Source organism: Microtus oregoni, unplaced genomic scaffold, assembly GCF_018167655.1.
Source record: "Microtus oregoni isolate MIOR12 unplaced genomic scaffold, Mior012 000019F_ref0000042, whole genome shotgun sequence".
Lineage (NCBI taxonomy): Eukaryota > Metazoa > Chordata > Mammalia > Rodentia > Cricetidae > Microtus > Microtus oregoni.
The window spans coordinates 11,084,214-11,102,644 of NW_024543078.1; the positions used below are offsets into that span (position 1 = coordinate 11,084,214).

The 18,431-nt window shown below is 54.0% G+C and overlaps 2 protein-coding genes across 4 annotated transcripts in view; one reads left to right on the top strand and one right to left on the bottom strand.

Annotated features, from left to right (window-relative positions):
• The first annotated feature begins 2,935 nt into the window (after positions 1-2,935).
• LOC121459600 (long-chain-fatty-acid--CoA ligase ACSBG2-like) lies at positions 2,936-13,705 on the top strand. The gene is made up of 13 exons (XM_041669493.1): positions 2,936-2,990; positions 3,937-4,160; positions 5,664-5,752; positions 6,201-6,321; positions 7,482-7,562; positions 7,894-8,043; positions 8,139-8,345; positions 8,643-8,824; positions 8,908-9,141; positions 10,014-10,231; positions 10,393-10,532; positions 11,747-11,993; positions 13,623-13,705. The coding sequence occupies exons 1-13, from the start codon at positions 2,936-2,938 to the stop codon at positions 13,703-13,705; spliced, it is 2,031 nt and encodes a 676-aa protein (XP_041525427.1).
• Positions 13,706-16,391: 2,686 nt separating this feature from the next.
• Positions 16,392-18,431, bottom strand: part of Mllt1 (MLLT1 super elongation complex subunit) — a 42,658-nt gene continuing 40,618 nt past the window's right edge. The window contains exons 12-13 of one of the 3 annotated variants that reach the window (XM_041669665.1): positions 18,250-18,403; positions 16,392-17,092 (exon numbers count right to left, since the gene is read on the bottom strand). In XM_041669665.1, the coding sequence (XP_041525599.1) occupies positions 18,275-18,403 (129 nt within the window). In that variant the 3' untranslated portion in view covers positions 16,392-17,092; positions 18,250-18,274. Of the gene's footprint in view, positions 18,404-18,431 lie in introns of all 3 variants that reach the window. The other 2 variants (XM_041669664.1, XM_041669666.1) reach the window with 2 other exon arrangements.

An 18,431-nucleotide genomic window follows, 5' to 3' on the forward strand; every position in this document is an offset into this window, starting at 1 on the left:
TGGTGGTTCAGTCTTTCCAGGTCACAAGAAGTATGCGTCACACACTGCACAGGCGCTGAGCCAATGAGGGAACAGATGAAGTTTGGCAAGAAGAGCAGAGGAGCCAACCGCCGTCCGTCCGCTGCGATGTCTCCTAGACCCTGGCTCAGGACCGTGTAGTCTCAGCCCGGAATGATTTCTAAGTTAGAATGTATTCAGTGGTGAGGATCTCAGAAACCTCTCCTCTCCTCTCCTCCCCTCCCCTCCCCTCCCTTCCCCTCCCCTCCCCTCCCCTCTCCCCTCCTCTCCTCTCCTCTCTTTTTTTCTCAGAATTTTTGTTGGACCATCCAGACAGCTTGTAGGGAGTTCAGTTTCTCGGACCAACATGATAGAAAAACTGCCCCAAGTTGTCCTGTGACATCTAACGTGCACAGTGGCACTCCTGAGACAGGCACACACACACACAAACACACACACACACAGATAATAAAGTAAGTTGTAAAAGTCTGTCGCTAGGCAGGTGAGCGCTGTGACCACAGCTGTCTGGAAGGCGGTGATGAGAGTCCAAGGCAGCTTGAACAATGCAGCAGGACCTGCTCTTGAACAATAACAATAATCAAAACATTTTAATTCTCCACAAGATTAGAAATACAAAAAGCTGCCACGCCGTGGTGGTGCACATCTTTAATCCCAGTACTTGGGAGGCAGAGGCAGGTGGATCTCTGTGAGTTCAAGGCCAGCCTAGTCTACAGACAGGTTAAAGTTTCAGGATGGGCAGGGATACCCAGAGCGACCCTGTCTCAAAACAAAACAAAACAAAACAAGAGTTCAAGAGCAAGGTCGCCTGAGGTGATGTTTCTGTTGGAGAATGTGTGCAGTCCAAGCACAAGGACCAGAGTTTGAAACACCGGCAGTCATGCCAAGTCTCAGGTGTGGCGGCATGCATCCGTAACCCCCCTCTGGAGAGGCAGACACAGGGGCATTGCTGGGGCTCACTGCCAGCCACCCGATCCACTTAGCAAACTTCCGGTTCTAGGAGAGACACTAGGGCGGCAGAAGGGCGGCAGTCAAGCTGACCTCTGTCTTCTACACACATACACAGTGGCTTTCAGACACTGCCCGTGTACTCCCACAGACTTCAGAACAGTGCACCATCTTGTTTGACACTGCAGGTCCTGGGTTTGCAGGAGGGCCCCACCGTGCCTGGCTGTTGTGTGTGTCTAGGAACCTAAACTCAAGCCTCACTCCGTGAGCTAGTAGAGGAGCATCAGAAGTTCAAGGCCATCTTCCCTCTGTGGGAAACAGTGAACTTCTGCCTTCCCTAGTGTGGGTTCTCTTCTGAAATGGTCACGTGCCCCACGCAGGGATCGTCGCGGGAACCTTACCAAGCGCCATCCTTCACAAGATGCCACTCTGGGTCACACATGGAGACATCTGGTCACCCAGGTATTCCTCCTTGCACAGAGTTGGTCAGCGGCGGGTCGCCCCAGAAGCCCTGGTCATGCCCTCAGTTCAGCCAGGGTGATAGTGATGGTGGAGGGTGGGGCTAGAGTAGATGACTTTTTCCTGCCCCATTCAGGCTTCTGGAACCTTCCACTCAGGTTCCAACCCCCTCCCTTCCTTGTGACATCACTAGCCATCCTCTCCTACACCCAGCTGTAGGAGGAAAGTGCTTCCGGGAAAGGGGGAGCGTGGGCTCCCTTTACCCAGCATTCACCCTGCAATGTACTTATTTATCTGCTCATCTAGCCAGTCACTCACCCACCCTCTTGTTCACGCATTTGTGTTTGTGAGGTTTTTGTTTATGTTTCTTTTTACAGTTTCAGGGCTGGGCATTGTGCCTTACACAGGTTAGAAATATGAATGAAACCAGACAGGCCCATTCAAGTACCTGTTGGGAGTCCTAAAGCAAACACACACACACACATACACACACACACATACAAATCTACCATCGCATCTGGGGCTGTAGCCCAGTGGGTGGCGCTTGTGCAGAATGAACAAGGCCCAGGCCCACGCCAAATGTCACACAAATTGGGCGAGGTGGCACACACCTGTCCCAACACCAGGGAAGGTGGAGGCAGGAGAATCGGGAGTTCAAGGTCATCCTTGGACACAGGAAATTCGAAGGCAGTCCCAACTAAGTGAGACCTTGCCTCACACAAACAAAACACCTTCACACTGTGTAACCCTGCCACTGTCCGGTGCCAAAACCTGCCTTCCATCTCGCCACACTGAAGCTCTGCCCCAACCCCCTCCCTTCCGAGGACCCCTCCAAGCACTTCCTGTCTGTGACTCGCTCAAGGAGCCTACAAGTGGTGCGCATGCCCTCATCTGGGACATTTCTTAGTGCTGTCGCTGCTCCTTTTTGGGGTGGAGACTGGAGGGCCCACACCCTCCATCCCTCATCTCTCAGTGAGAATGGGCCTGGGCAGCTGCAGCATGGGTGTGGATACGGAACGTCCCCAAGTCCCTTCTTTTGATGGTTTCTGGCAAATGCCCAGAAGGGGGACTCAAGATCACAGGGCCATTCTACATTTTTATGACACAGGATCTCATGTAGGCCGACATGCCCTTGGGACACTGGAGTCCCACAGGCTGTCAGACCAGAGCCCAAAACTTTGCCACCAGCCTTTGGGGACCAGGGCCTTGGGAGCTCCCTGGCTGGTGGCGTTAGGCCAAGTCTCCGGTCTTGCACCTGTTCCTGTTCCCCCAAAGCTAGCTTCTTGAAAAGGGGCCTTGGGCCACATTGCCACTGCGGCCCTGGCTCATGGAACGCAGTGATGTCACAAGGGCCGGGCTGCAGAAGGGAATTGTTCCAGAGGACATCCAGTCTGGGTGCTTGAAGTCTCTGTGGCTAAAGCGGGAGGCGGTGCCAGAGCCGGACAGAGTCACCACCGCCCTACCGATGACAAGGCAGTGAGAGCCTGTGGGGAGAGGGAGGGCTGAAGGCCCCATGAGCCCCAGCCTCTCTCGGGAAGCGCCTGGCAGCAGTCCACTAGGCACAGAAGGTACTGAGAAACCCCATTCTTGCCTCCTCCTCCCCTCCCCAGGGTCTCCTGTAGCTATTCACCTGAGGATCTGAGTTCAGTCCCCACCCCCGGGTAAAAGCACACCCCTGTGAGAGGAGCCCTAGTTTGCACTGGCAGCTAGCAACAACAGGCAAACTCCAGGCTTGGGTCGGGGGCATGGTGGGGACCGATGATGCGGCTAGGGAAGACACGCGCCTCCAACCTCTGGCCACAACGCGCCTGCACACACCTCCCACGCAGGAGATGCCCTCGCTAACACCCAGTTTGTCTCGTCTCCCGTGCCAGCACCCATAGCTGGTCTGTAGGTTCTCACATCTTTGCCGGGCCAACTCCGCCACTGTCTACTTAACTCTGTGAGGGGGCAGGACCTCTGCTGTGTACACCTGACTCCCCCCACAACCCGACCCCTGTCACCTTGTTTGAACACCCGTGTGCCTGGTCCCTGGCAAGAGGATGTCTGACCCTAAGGAACATGGTGACTCAGAGGGTGGGAGCATTCATGTAGCAAAAGCCATTCTGAAGACCAAAATCTACAACAAAATGAAGAAGTCACAAAGACCTCAAGACGCAGAGACAAAGGCCCCAGGTGGGAGGCCAGTGGGGGTGAGACCTTGTGAAGGGGGCAGCTGTACCCGGGGAACGATGGTATCTGTGGCCAGATGACCAACTATCCAGACCTTGTCGACCTGTGGTCGTAGTCGCCGTGACTCCATGTCCTCCTTTCTGTGGGTCAGGGGACAGGGAACATCAACCCTCCTGTCCTTTGGCCTTGGAGGGTTTGGAGACAGTGACCCCTGACCTCTACGGTCCAACCTTCACGGGGTGGGGGGAAGAAATGACCTCTGACCCCATGCCCTCTTGTGTTGGGGACAGTGACCACCATCCCTCCTCCCGTCCCATGGAATGATCTCTGACCCTGTCACAGGTAGCTGCTACTGGACGACAGAGCTTGATGGCGAGGTAAGGCTGCGCATGAGCAAGAATGTGGAGAATGAGCCTCCGGTCACCGTGCCCGACCTAATCATGAGGGCTGCCACCAAGTACTCGCACTACCTGGCGATAGGCTCCAAGTACAAGAAGAGCTGGCAGCTGCTCACCTACATCGAATACTACGAGGCCTGCCGACGCGCAGCCAAGGCCTTCCTCAAGGTACTGGGCGTGCGCACCCCAACTGCTGTGCTGCCAGCGGCATGGGACCGCGTGACGTGGCTACTGTCGCCCTCGACTTCCGGTTGCTCATTCGCACCACTGAGGGTCACATCTGCCATTAGTCATGTGGATTACTTGTCACTCCCTGCCTCAGTTTCCCCACATACAAGAGTCATTCTGCATATCAGACATGCATTAGTGTGTGAGTCCACAGAGCTTGAGGGTAGTTTTGCAAGTTTCTGTATTACATGTATTTTGTGTCTTTTAATCTTATAAGTGTATAAAATGCAGAGCTCTATCAGGTGTGCCCCATGTGTACTGCCATATCATACAGAAAAATATATTCATATAAATATTGAAATCTAGCGTGTGATACTCATAAATATGAGAACCTTCACACAGGGCATATGTGTTGTGTGTATACTGTATGCTTTCCTACATGCAATATAGAGAAGTAGGGACTGGAGATGTGGCTCAGCGGTTAGCGCCCCGGCTGCTCTTGAAGAGGACCAGGGTTCAGTTCCCAGCCTCCAGGTGGTGGCTCCCAACTGTCTGTGGTTCCAGCTCCAGGGACCCAGATGCCCCTTCTGACCTCTGTGGGCACATACGGTGTACAGGCACAAATGTAGGCACGTCTTTTAACAAAGAATGATTTCTGCTAAAAAAAACTCTCAGTCAGCGCAAGGTTGGACGTGTCTTATGTGTGTGGCCAGCACAGCCATCTCCTTGCCCTGTCTTTCTGGCTACCTGGTGTTGTGATAGCATCTTTGCTAGTTGGCTGTTTCCACTGGAAGTTACCATTCCACCCTCTGGCGTTTGTTGAGTAAATGACTTTAAAAACGTCCATCCTTCAGAATGGGGAAGGGCACAAAACCTGAAGTGACCTGCGGGGTCAAACTGGTAAATAAGGTCAGGATGAGTGATCTGGAGCCTGACGAAGAAAGAGCAGGAGGTTAGAGTGGATTTTTAAAGTGTGATAGCCAAGGAGGGTTTCACTGACAGTAAAATTTCAACCAAGTTGGGGAAGCAGCTATCGGGAAATCTAGGGAGGAACATACCAGGCCAAGGGCACACAGCATGCAAAGGCCCTGGGCCAGAGGCTACATGCTATGCAAAAGATACAGTCTGGGGAGTAGGGAAACATGGGAGATGACAGTGGGTGGGTGGGTGAGTGGATGGGTGGGTGGGTGGGTGGATGGGTGGGTGGGTGGATGGATGGATGGATGGATGTGTGGGTGGGTGGATGGGTGGGTGGATGGATGGATGGACGGATGGATGTGTGGGTGGGTGGTGGATTGACAGCACTGAGGATAATAGGAAGGTGGACAGATGGGTACGGAAGAGTGTGGTAGAGATACCCTGCTTAGCACTACTACTATGTGGTATCTGGAGCTGGAGAAGGAATGGTCCAGGGAAGGAGGCTGAGATTACCAGCTAAAGACTCCTGTGAAGTTAGGGTGAGGATAGCTGAGCCGAGTCTCTCAAAGGTGTCTCCTCTCTCAGGTGGGCCTGGAACGCTTCCATGGTGTGGGCATAATGGGCTTCAATTCCACGGAGTGGGTGATTGCCAGCATTGGAGCCATCATGGCAGGGTAAGGGGCACTCAGCCTGGCCCAGGTGGAAGTCAGTTCTTTTTTTTTTTTATTTTTTTATTTTTTTATTTTTCGAGACAGAGTTTCTCCGTAGCTTTTGGTTCCTGTCCTGGAACTAGCTCTTGTAGACCAGGCTGTGGAAGTCAGTTCTTGACAAGGTTTGTCAATGACACAGCCCTTACTATGCTCATTCTCCCTTCCAGACATTCTCTCCCCCATCAAACTCATATACACTCTCTGGAGCCCAACATTCATGCCCCTGCCTCTAGATATTCTTTCAATATCCTAGCACTGAGCCATCCCTGAGCTCACGTGGAACATTAGTGGAAGCTTTGAAAGGTGTTACCCTGAACCCCACCTTCCAAGGAGGAATGAAGGACCCCAAGAACCACACAGTTCCCCAAAGCCCCCACTCACGAGGTCTGCAGCCCCTGAATTCTGCTTCCAGCGGCATCTCTGTGGGTATCCTGTGCAGCATCTCACCCAAAGCGTGCCAGGTCATTGCCGAAGCCTCCAAGATGGACATCATCTTGGTGGACAATGACAAACAGCTCCAGAAAGTCAACCAGGTGAGAGCCTGGGGCGCACGGGCTCTGGGTGCTCCCAGGGAAAGGACAGGTATCGGCATAAGACACCCAAAACCGAGAGACAAAGAGAAGGCAGGGGAAGGAAACAGGGAGAAGGGCAGGGTGTTTGTCCCAGAGGACAAAGGACAGGACCCAATAGGAAAATTGCAGTTTATAAAGGTAAAACAGGAAACCCTGGTAGGAAGAGGTGTTTCATTTTAATTGTCCATGTTAATTAAGTAAGCCAAAGAGGGGTTCTGACTGCTGGACTTCCATACTTTGATAGCTGGACCTTGGTAGTCAGTCACAGAAGGAGAAAGTGGGCAAGTAAGGGAACAGACCTTGGCATGTAGCTTTAGCAATGCAATCTAACAGTTTCTAGCAAGGCAGAGGGAGTGGGGGAGAGAGGCCAGGCCTGCCCCAGCCACATGCTTGAGTGAGCTCATGCCCCTCCACTCAGGTATGTAGATCTGGGACTCTGTTGGGCAGTCCGTGGGGTCTGGGACCCCGGATGACCATGCCTGCATCATGAACACAGTAAGAGAACTAAATTTTAAAAATTCTATGGGTGGAGAGCAATAGAGGAAAACAGCAATGCCATGCATGTGTGAGCATGCGCATTCGTGCATGTACACACACACACACACACAGTCATAAGTGAAATAAAACAGAAACGAATGGTAAGAAACCGGGCTGGTGGCGTGTCTCAGCAGTGGGGCCTGCTGGGGCAGGGGCCTACGAGCTGGCTCAGAAGCGTGTGCACTTGCAGCATTCCGCTGGCCGCACCTGCAGAGGACCCAGGTTGGGTTCTCATCACCCACACAGTGGCTTGGGACCACCTACTGTAGCTCCAGTTCTGGACACCCCCTTTGGACCTCCACTTTGTACAGGAGCAGTGCAGACGCACATATGATAAAACTAAAAAGAATATGTATTTTAAGAATGAATATATATATTCAACACTGGGACTGAGCTCGGTGGGCACAGTACTCACCTGGCATGGATGAGGCTCTGGGTTCTATGCCCAGCAACATGGAAACCATCTGTGGTAGTAAGACCAGTCAGGATTTCAAGGTCACTTTCCATTATATAGTGAGTTTGAGTCCAGCCTGAGCTACAGGCATCCCCCCCTTTGCTGGTGTTGATCCCATGGTGTCCTGCAGATCCAGGGCTACCTGAAGCATCTCAAGGCCATCATACAATACAGAGAAGACATCCAGGAAGTACAGCCCAATCTATACTCGGTATGCCCAGATAGGGACGTCAGAGATGGAAAGCCAGCCACAGGCCCAGACAGAGAGGCCAAGCCTGGTGCTGGGTGACATTGAGAGTCCAGCAAAGCCAAAGTGGGATTTTTTTTTTAATTTCCCCACCCCAAGTGGGATTCTTTAAGTGTGTGTCCTTACGTGTCTGGCACTATGTTCTTGCAGTTCCTCTATTTTGGAACATTTATCAAATGGCCTTCCTTTTCCTGACTGATATTCCAGGGTACCGATGGAGCTGAGGTGGCTGGGCTGGGTGGGTCTCTGGGCTAGCCTTGACTCCCCCAAAGCCCATTGGCTAGCCTTTCTACAGTGGAAAGGCTTCCTGGACCTCGCAGATGGCATCTCGGATGAAAAACTGGACCAAATCATCGACTCACAGAAGCCTAACCAGTGCTGTGCTTTGGTGTACAACCAGGGCACCATAGGGACCCCAAAGGTCATGATGCTCAGCCACGACAACGTGAGTGCAGCTCCCCGAGGGACCTGAGGGACCGGTCCAGCATGGTGGCTCCTGGAACTAAGGATCCAGGCCTGACTTAGCGAAATGCCTTTCAGATCACATGGACCACAGCAGCCACCGTTCAGAGCCTGGGGTACAAGTGTCCACCTGATGGTCAGGAGGTCCTTGTGAGCTACCTGCCGCTCTGCTACGCTGGGGTCCAGATCTTAGATATGTGGGTGGCCATCTCCGTGGCTGGAACAGTCTACTTCCCCTCATCGGAGGCAGGGAAGGGGAGTGGACCACCACAAGCCCCTGGCACAGTGAGCTCTGGGGGTGAGGGCAGCAAAGGAAAGGGGGCTAAGGATCCTTTGGTGTCTCTGGGCCAGCTGAGGCAGGTATGAGCATGGGGCGAACTAACAAGAGCTGGTACAGCCTCTGTCCTTCCCATTTCTGGCCCTTTTCTTCTCTCCCTCACTTGGGACAGGGGCCTCTGTGGCCTGGTGCTGCCTGTCACCTGCGCTGTCCTTGGCCCCATCCTGGCCCCCATGCTGAAGCTTCCCGCCTCATGACTCTTGTGTGCGTGGGGGTCCCCCAGCACCCCATCCCGTCCCATCCAGGGCTTCCTGACAGAGATGCTCCGCGAAGTCCAGCCCACCACGTTCTGCGGCATCCCGTGGGTGTGGGACCGTATGCTGGACAACCTGAAGACCAAACACCTGGACTCCACCGCCTTCCGCAGGAAGATCGACCGCTGGGCCATGCGTGTGGGACTCAGCACCCACAGGAGGCGGCTGCAGGGGTGCGGCAGGCTCTGGGGGCAGGGAGGACAGAGACCAGGGGCGGGGAAGCAATCACACCATGGCCATGGCTCCGCTTCTAAAGGCAGGTCCACCAGCCACTGTGCTTCGGCATGGCCAAGAGGCTGACCTTCGACCCTGCCAGGAAGTTCCTGGGTCTCAACCATTGCCAGCAGTTCCTGAACCTGGGTCTGGGGCTGCCGAGGGCCACGGTGGACTTCTTCCTCGGCCTGAACATCCCCATCTTTCAGCTGTACGGCTTGACCGAGAGCAGTGGACTGCACACTCTGTCCAGCCACCAGGCTTTCCGACTCCTGAGGTGGGTCGGGTGGGAGGCTCTGTCTCCTTCCCACCCCTCAGGACAGCAGCTGGTCAGGGGTCCCCTGAGCAAGGGACTGCTGCGTCCCGTGGGCAAAGCTTCCCTTCACCTTTCTCCTGGATGTTTCTCTCTGCGGCGAGGGGCAGAGGTGAGAGGAGGTGGAATCCAGGTCCCTCTGAGTACCAAGCAGGTGCTGGGCACCCACACATGAAGGGCAACCTCCCTCAGAGCAAGCCTGGCAACAGACTGGGAGATGGGGCCTCTCTACACATTGCTTCGGGTTGTGCTTGAGGAGAGACACAGCAGTTTTGAAGGGTTTCTCTGTGTAGCTTTGGAGCCTGTCCTGGAACTCGCTCTGTAGACCAGGCTGTCCTCGAACTCAGAGATCTGCCTTCCTCTGTCTCTAAGTCCTGGGATAGAAGGCGTGCGCCACCAACCCCTACCCCTTCCCTGGCTTTGTTGCATTTTGTTTTCTGAGACAGGATCTTCCTGCACAGCTATGGTTAGTCTCACACAGTAAACTTTCCTAAGCACTGTGACGACAGGCAGGTGTCATCACATCCAGCTTTGGGCTGAATGCTAAAACAGCAAACCCATTCTGATTGGTTGTTTAGGATGTGCCCAGTGGAGAGAGGTGGATGACCAGCCTGTCGGGCCTCGGTCTGATCCTGAGGAGGCAGGGGGACATTTGGTTGTATGTCCTGACTGCACGTTGGCACCTTAACCTTAATTATTTCATATTTTTCTGCACTGTTTTGTTTTGACTGAGAGACAGTAAGGGGGGTAGGAGAGGAGGAGACAGGGGAGGCCCTAGGGGGTATCATGTCCTGGTGGGGAGCATGCCATCCCTGCTATCCCCTCCACGCCCACAGCTGTGGGAAGGCACTGCCCAACTGTCACACAAAGGTGGAAAAAGAGAACCGCGAAGGCATCGGAAAGTTGTCTATGTGGGGCCGCCACATCTTCATGGGGTACCTCAAAGACAAGGCAAGCACGGAGAAGATGATGGACAACCAGGGCTGGCTACACACAAACGACCTGGGCTTCTTGGATGTTGACAAGTTCCTCTATGTCATGGGGAACATCAACGGTGAGGAACATGACGCAGAGGTGCAGGCTGCATATGACACAAAGAAGAAGAGCTGGCCCCACTCCCTCCAGGAGGGGATGTCAGGGGATGTACCCCAAGCAGCCCCAAGAAACTACTCGATGTGCCTTTTCAGAGACAAACGCTTCTCGTTCCTGCCACAGATATAATCACGCTGAGTTCGGGCGAAATGGTCAACCCGAGTCCCATTGAGGAGCGAGTGAAGACGCGCATCCCCATTGTGCGCTACGTGATGCTGGTGGGCCAGGATGCCCCATACCTGTGCGCCCTCCTCACGTTAAAGGTACCCAGCGGCTCCCCCAGAGCAAGTCTCTGACAGTACCGAATGAGATGGGCTGGATGGGAGTCATTCAGCTCCTCAGTCACCGTTTTGGTGGCTGTTGTCTCTGTGACTAAATACCTAACCAGAGCCATTGAAGGGCAAGGGCAGACGGTCCATAAAGTGAGTACCGGAGCCTGGGCACGCTGGAGCACACCAGCGAGTCCACAGGCCAACAAGAGACCATGCCTCAAACCAAAAAAGGACACTGCCAGAGGAATGCACTGATGCTCTCTGAATTTCATGCACGCACACACACACATGTGCGCACACGTGCGCGTGCACACACACTTTTGTTTTGGCTTTAGTTTTCAAGACAGGGTTTCTCTGTGTAGTTCAAGCTGTCCTGGAACTCACTCTGTAGACCAGGCTGACCTCGAACACAGAGATTCGCCTGCCTCTGCCTCCTGACTGCTGGGATTAAAGGTGTGCACCACCATCGTCTGGCTTAATTTTTAATTTTTTTTATTGAGTGTCTGTGTTCATGTACCACAGCACCTGTGTGGACTGCATCCTCTCCTCCCACCTGCACACAGTCCCAGAGATGGAACCCACTGCCTTGGCCTAGCAGGGCCTTCACCCACTGAGTCACCTCTCAGCCCTGCTCCCCCCAGGGACCCCTGCCCACATTCCTCTCCGTTATGCTGGAAACCCAGACACACTCCAGGGGTGTGTTGTCGTGGTGACTGCAGATCCTGTTCTGTCAACACTAAACATTTACCCTCTGTCAGCTTTCCTGTGGAGTCACACCCCAGCTCTGGCTGTGGGTTCTGTGGAGAGGTAGAGTGCCTCAGAGCATAGAAGAATCTAGAATATTCCCTGTAGACCAGTGTCCCTCAAAGCATGATCACAGGGCCATTGGCATCAAGGTACCAAGTTGAGGATATCAACCACAGCCAGGCTGAGGGGAAGGTGGGCTGCACTGGAGAGCTGTCTCTGTGCTAAGCCTGATGACTTGAGTTCCATCCCCAGGACACACATGGTGGAAGGCGAGAACTGACTCCCAGATGCCTCTGTAGGCTTGCATGGCCTCTGAGCTGCATGCTCTGCCCCTTCCTAGTGGGTTTGGCGGGACTTTCTGATACACTGGCCACTGCAGCCTGAAGGACGCGCGTACCATGGGAATGGGCCTGGAAGGATGCTCACAGAACACCAACTCTGCCCGCCTGCCTCCGCAGTGTCAGATCAATCCGGAGACTGGAGAGGCTCGGGGCGCCCTGACCAGCGAGGCCGTGGCCTGTTGCCGGAAGCTGCGGAGCCGGTCCACCTGGCTGACAGATGTCCTAGAAAACCGTGACCCCTTGGTCACAGAGTTCATCAACCAGGGCATCCAGGACGTGAATGCGGAGGCACCCTCGGAGGGCGCCAAGATCATTAAGTGGGTCGTTCTAGACAGCGATTTCTCTGTTGGCGGTGGGGAGCTCGGTGAGTGAACGGCAGGTATGGGTGGGTCATGGGCCCGCTCAGCCTCCCAGCCCCAGGCTTCCGCTGAGTATGGGAAGGGTCTGTGGTCATGTGGCTTTAGCTGATTTTTCCAACAAAACACATTTAAAACAAGTGTGGTGGTACACGCCTATGAGCCGAGCACGTGGGAGCCAGGCAGGAGAATCTAGAGTTCAGGAGCTGCCCAGGGTAGAGAGTGAGATCCTGTCTCCCTGGGGTTGGGGAGATGGCTCAGTTTGTAAGGGTGCTGACTGTGCAACCTTGAAGACCTGAGTTTGAGTCCCCAGACACCATTTACAAGCAAACAACAAACCAGAGCATGCTGTTTGACCTTTAAAGTTCCTTTTATTTTTATGTGTATGAATGTATGAATGATCTACCATGTCTGTCCTGTGCCCACAGAGGCCAGACAAGGGCGTCAGATTCCCTGGGACTGGAGTCACAGTGGTTGTGAGCTACCATGTGGGTGCTGAGAAGTGAACCCAGATCCTCTGCAGGAGCAGCAGTGTTCTAACCACTGACTTCTCTCCCAGGGCTAGGGAGGCTGAGACTGGAGAATCCCTGATCCTCCCTAAACCATCATCTTTGCCTACTTGGTCAGCACCAGGTCAAAGAATGAGACCATTTCCAAAAACCGGGGGTGGGGCTAGAAGTAGAGGCACACACCTTTAACCTAGCACTCAGGAGGCAGAGGTAGGCAGATCTCTGTGAGTTCAAAGCCAGCCTGGTCTATAGTGTGAGTTCTAGGAAAGCCAGAGCTACATAGTGAGACTCTGCCTTGGGAAAAAAACCAAACCAAACCAAAACCATCGGGAGCTCTCAGGAGATGCTAGCTAAGTGGGCTAAGGGAGCTGGTGCCTGAGGACCACATGGGCTCACGTAAAAATGGGTGCTGTGGGGACAGAGACAGGAGGATCCCTGGGGTTCACTGCCAAGCAACTTAGCTCAGGGTTGAGCGAGAGCCCCTCTGAGAGTGATGAAGCTGATGAAGCACGACATCTGACGCCCCCTGGGCCGGGTGAGCTCAGAGGTTAAAAGGATCTGCTGCTCTTGTAGAAGATCCAAGTTCTGTTTCCAGTGGCCACACACACACTGGGCAGCTCACAACCATCTGCCAACCCCAACTCCAGGGATCTGATGCCCACTTGTGGCCTCCATATGCACACACACAGAACACATAGTGTAATATAAACCTTTAAAAACACCTCCAACACCCAATCCCTGCTTGTACAAAATGCAGTGTGCTGATCCCAATCCCAACACTTTCATCACAGACGAAGATGGGTCAACTCCAGACACAATTCCTGACTTTCTGGGGGAGGTACAGAGGCAGCATCTGAGTGTTGGAGGATTTGGGGCTGGGCCCACAAAAATAGTACATGAGGCTGTTTGGATCCTGGGTCCCTGGGGTGGCATCTCTATGCCTGTTTTAACCACTGGCCCATGACTGAAGGAAAGGACTCATGAGGTACCTTAAAGTGGGTTTCTACTCTCCAGTTCTCTCCCAACCCCAGTTCCCATGCACCCCTAACATGCACATGGCTCAGATGTCTGTGAAGAACTCCTGGGGTAGAATACGAGGAGACTCTCACAGCCTTGCTTTTGTCACAGGGCCCATGTCCAAACTGAACAGGGCCATTGTGACGAAGATATACCAGGAGGACATCCAGAAGTTCTACGAGATAAGCACCTAGCAGCCCCGTGCAGCCCGTCTTCACTCAGGTGCTGGTAGTTCGTGGTTTTCATTCTGCCTATTAAAGGACAATTTCTACCCAGTGCTCTGGGTGAGGGCCTGGGCGGAAGGCATATCCTGCCCTCTAGTGTTGGAATCAATTGTAAAGGAATAATTAAATGTGTTTGCTTAAGAGGTGGCTCTCACCCAGGGGTGATTTTGTCAAGGGACACTGGGTAACATCTAGCTGTCGTGACTGGTGTGAAGCGGGTAAAGGTCCAGGACACTGCCCAGTGCTCAGCAGGGCCGAGGCCCCTCAGAAGCCTGGATAAGATCCTAAATTGTAGTGACCTCTGACCCAAGGATCATGTTGACACCTCAAGCAAAACTCCCAAACTGAAATGGCTCCCACCCTAGACTTTATTTTTACTTTGAAAACTACACTCTTTTTTCCCGTGGCCATAGTCTGGTGCACAGGCCCTTACACCAGAATAGTTTTCAGTCAGGCCTCCAGCCCTTCACTGGGGTATTCTAGGTGGGACTCCACCCTGACCACGCCCCCAGCCCCTCACTGGGGATTCTATGGGGGCTCCACGCTGACCACGCCCCCAGCCCTTCACTGGGGATTCTATGGGGGCTCCACCCTGACCACGCCCCCAGCCCCTCACTGGGGATTCTATGGGGGCTCCACCCTGACCACGCCTTCAGCCCCTCACTGGGGATTCTAGACTGGAGCTTGAGTTATAGTGTTGTGAGCTGCCAAGTGGGTGCTGGGAACTGAACGTGGGTCCTCTGTAAGAGCAGCAAATGCTCCTAACTACTGAGCTGCTTCTAATCCACTTACACACTAAACGAGAAGTTGAGGAATTTGAGACCTACAGTTGCAGAAACCCCTGAGTATGGGTAGTTCTTATACCTGTCTGGAGGTGGAGATGGCAGTCCAGACCAGCATTAGTAGGAAGGAACACCTCTGTGTGAGGCAGACTAGTGGTTCATGGTAAGGTTTCAAGGCGAGGCTTTGGTGTGGTCCTGTAGCTGTGTTATAAGGTAGGCGACACTAGCAAGAACACACATGAGAAAGAATATGGTGAGCTCAGGGGATGGGATGGCCTCCAGGATAGCAGTCATGTTCACATGAGAACATCAATGATCCCTCAAGGGATATCACCACCACTGGGACATTAGCTGAGTAAGCACTACCACAGGCTGCTGCTGAGTGCAGGGCAAAGTGCTCATTTAGTGCAGGGTCCTGGGCTCTCATCCTCAGTACCATACAGACCAGTGTGGGGTGCACACCTGCCAGCCCAGCATTCAGGAGGGAGAAGCAGGAGGACCAGGAGTTCAAGGCTAGCCTGGGCTACACAACACTGTCTCAAAACAAAACCACTGTTAACAAAAAATGACTGGAGTGTGAAGAGGGCGAGGCTGCAGTTGGAACATGGCCTGCCCTCAGCAGCACTCTCTCAGAGCTTGGCTCTCCATGGCTGTTGGGAGGTTTGGGGATTCTGGGTGCCCTCTCTCTTCATGTGCACACCAACTCTTCAGGCACTCACGGAACGTACATAAAGACTTCGCCAGAAGCCAAGCTGATGTAGCAGCCTGACTGGAACTCACTTTCGGAACTGCAAGCCACACAAATCTTTTCTTATTTATAAATTACCCAGTCTCAGGTCATTTGTTATAGCCACAGACAGTATTATTCAGTGATCCAGATTCCCAACAAACTTGGCTAAGTCCAAATTTAGTAAATTCAAACTTTATGTGCATACATGTCTTTAATAAAAACAGTGCACATGTATGCCTGTGGAGACCAGAGAGCAAACCTTTGTTCTCATTTGGGAACTGTTCTCATCTTTTTAAATACAACAGGGTCTCTCACTGAACTCACTGGCTGTCAGTGAGCCCCTTTTGCTGCCTTGTTTGGGGATGGGGTGGAGAGGGCTCAGTGCTAATGAGTGCTTGCTGCCCTCCCACAATCACACCACACAGCTCACAAGGACCTGCAGCTCTAGCTGTCCTCTGGTACACACCAGCACTTCCCAACGCGCGCGCGCGCACACACACACACACACACTTCGTTACACATGGACTGTGAATTCTGAAATGGAACCCAGGTTCCCAGGCTTATACAGTGATTTTTTTCTCAATGTCTCCCAGCTCTCAGATTTTTTGAATTGCCCATGGATCTCTCTGCAGGGCCCTGCCACCTGGGGTAGACAGCAAACATGAGTGAACACTCGTCTGACAGTTACCACACCAACAGCTTTCTGGAACCATGTCTAGCGGGCTGTATCCTGATAAGCAAAGTGGTCTGGGAAGGAAGTGTCAAGCCCTAGAGGCCCGAGAAGAGTCCATTTTCACTGCTGAGCATGAATCCCCAGCTACTACTCCTGCTAAAAGGACTCAAGAGGTGGCTGCCCCATGGGCATGGTGGCCAAGGCTTTGGGTTTCTGTATGCCACCCATATCCAAAGTCTGTGAAAACAGATCCTGTGAGGGCGACACCAGAGGTTCACAGGCTCTACAAGGTGCAGGAACTTGGGGGTCCCTGCAAAAGGTGCCCTCCTTCCACTCCACCCCCTCCTTCCCATCTCCACCCTTCTGTCGACCCATCGACCCCTCTGCAACCCCAAGCTATGTCTGTAACCAGCCCTCAATACCTGTTCCCAAGGGAAGAGCACAACTGCATCCCCATAGGCTCCTGGTGTGGCTATTTCCAGTGTGACTGAATCAAAGGTGGGCGACCCACTACTCCCATCTCACTTTATTTTCTATAAAACTCCTCCATAATTTCACAATTTAACAAAAAGTTTAAAATGCGGGACAAACAGCCCTGCAGCTCATTACAAATACGGCTCTCTTTGTCCCTCTGTCCAGGGCTCGTCTGGGCCGGTGACATGTCTATTCCTGGAGACATGTCTTGTGAAGCCCTGGGGAGGGACAGGTATCCAATACCTTTGCACCCAGTGTGGTGAGCTGGTTCAGGAGGCTGCAGCACAGGGACTCGGGATGGGGGTGGTCCTGGTACCACCCCTTCCTATGGACCGGTCCCTAGAGCCCTCAGGGCTCTGGGTGCAAGCTGCTTCGTTAGGCTTCCAGACAGCCAGTATGGGCCCCAGAGTGGCTCTGGAGGACAGTGGTGTGGCCTTCTGGCCAGAGGAGGTAACTGAGATGGGTGGGTGCTTCCAGGAGGGCCCCAGAAGCATCTGGAAGGGCTGGACACTGAGGCCCAGGGTATCAAGAGGGCTGGGCCACTGGTGACCGCAAGAGGAAGAATGGTACCCTGGGCTGAGGCTGTTTGTGACCCTGGCACATTCCCTGTGGATGCCGACGGCTGCCACGATGCCAGGGCCTTCTGACCAAAGGCTTGGAGGCTGCAGAACGCCTGGTGGAGAGTATTGTCGGCCTGTCTGGGAAGAGATGTGGACCCAAGCCCTGCCTCCTCAGCTGGAGGGAGTCAGAAAGGGGCTGGGGGTGGGGGTGGGGCTCTCCTTTTCCTGGGGGTAAGGGAAGCCTTAGAGGCTGGGGTGTTCCTGACAGGGAGAGGGAGCTGGGAGGCCAGGCCTCCAGGGGTGAACCCACATTGGGGAGGAAGCAACATCAGAGAGGCAACTGTGAGCCAGCTTGGGCTCTGGCCACTTTCAAACACTTTGGGGCACGAACACTGACAACAATTAGACTTGGGGTTGGGGTGGTACTCCAAGCTCAGGCATGGGAAAGGGGCTGGCCCGGCCCTCGGCAGTTTATAGGGCATAAGCCCAAAGCCTCTCAAGGCCCACTGTGGAGACAGAGGCCATCTGGCTGGGGACAGAGGCAGTCTGGGACTGGGCCCGCCTCGCACACACCATCCTATCATATTTGGCAAAAGCTCGTTTTCAAAGTTCAAAGACTTGATCAGCGAGAGAACAGAGGAGGTGGCCCATGGGAAATGGTGGCCCAGGCGTGCCAGCACGGCCAGCCTTGGAACTGTGGGTGCTTGGCTGGCACATGGCTACACAGGTGGCCCTTGGGAGCCCAAGACTGGTGCCCATCGTAGTGTTCACTGGCCTGGGGCCATGAGAGGCAGTGGCATCCTGGAATCTAGAGGGGAGATCCTCCATGCCTCCAGCAGGGGGTGGCATGAGCCTCCCCGGCTGCTGGACACACTTGGAGCACACACAATACACAAGGCTGCATGGCAGGACACTAGGCACAGGGCCTGCCAGGCAGAGCCATGTGTTCATGGCCAGCCCTGGCCATGCTGACAGACCCTCGAGTCTAGGAGGCAGGCCACAGAGGGAGCTCTGTGAACTGCATGGAAGACTGTGGTCATCCTGGCCACTCAGAGAGGCCCAGGCAATAACCTGCCACTCAGCCCCACCCACAGTGGATAACTGGCAGAATAAACAAGGGGCTGTAAGCCACATGTGTCCTGTGTCACCCCCTCCTGTGGAAGTGTGGCCCACAGCCCCTTTAACACCAACCACTGAGGGGTACCAGGGCACCATGGTGAGCTGGGGGTGGTACCGGGAGCGGGAGTCATGGCGGGCCAGCCCTCATGCCCAGCCCCTCCCGTGCCCATGCCCACCGTGGCTCCACAGTGGTGGCCGGGGTCATGTGGCCACGGCCTCCAGGCAGCTCTGCAGCTTGCGAACGGTGCTCTCGTCCAAGGAGAAAAGGTCAAAGTCGAAGGTGGTGTTGGTGACGTTGAAGTGACCAGTCTCCTCAATCAGATTGACGATCTGTAAGGTGGGTTTGGTGGACTCAGAG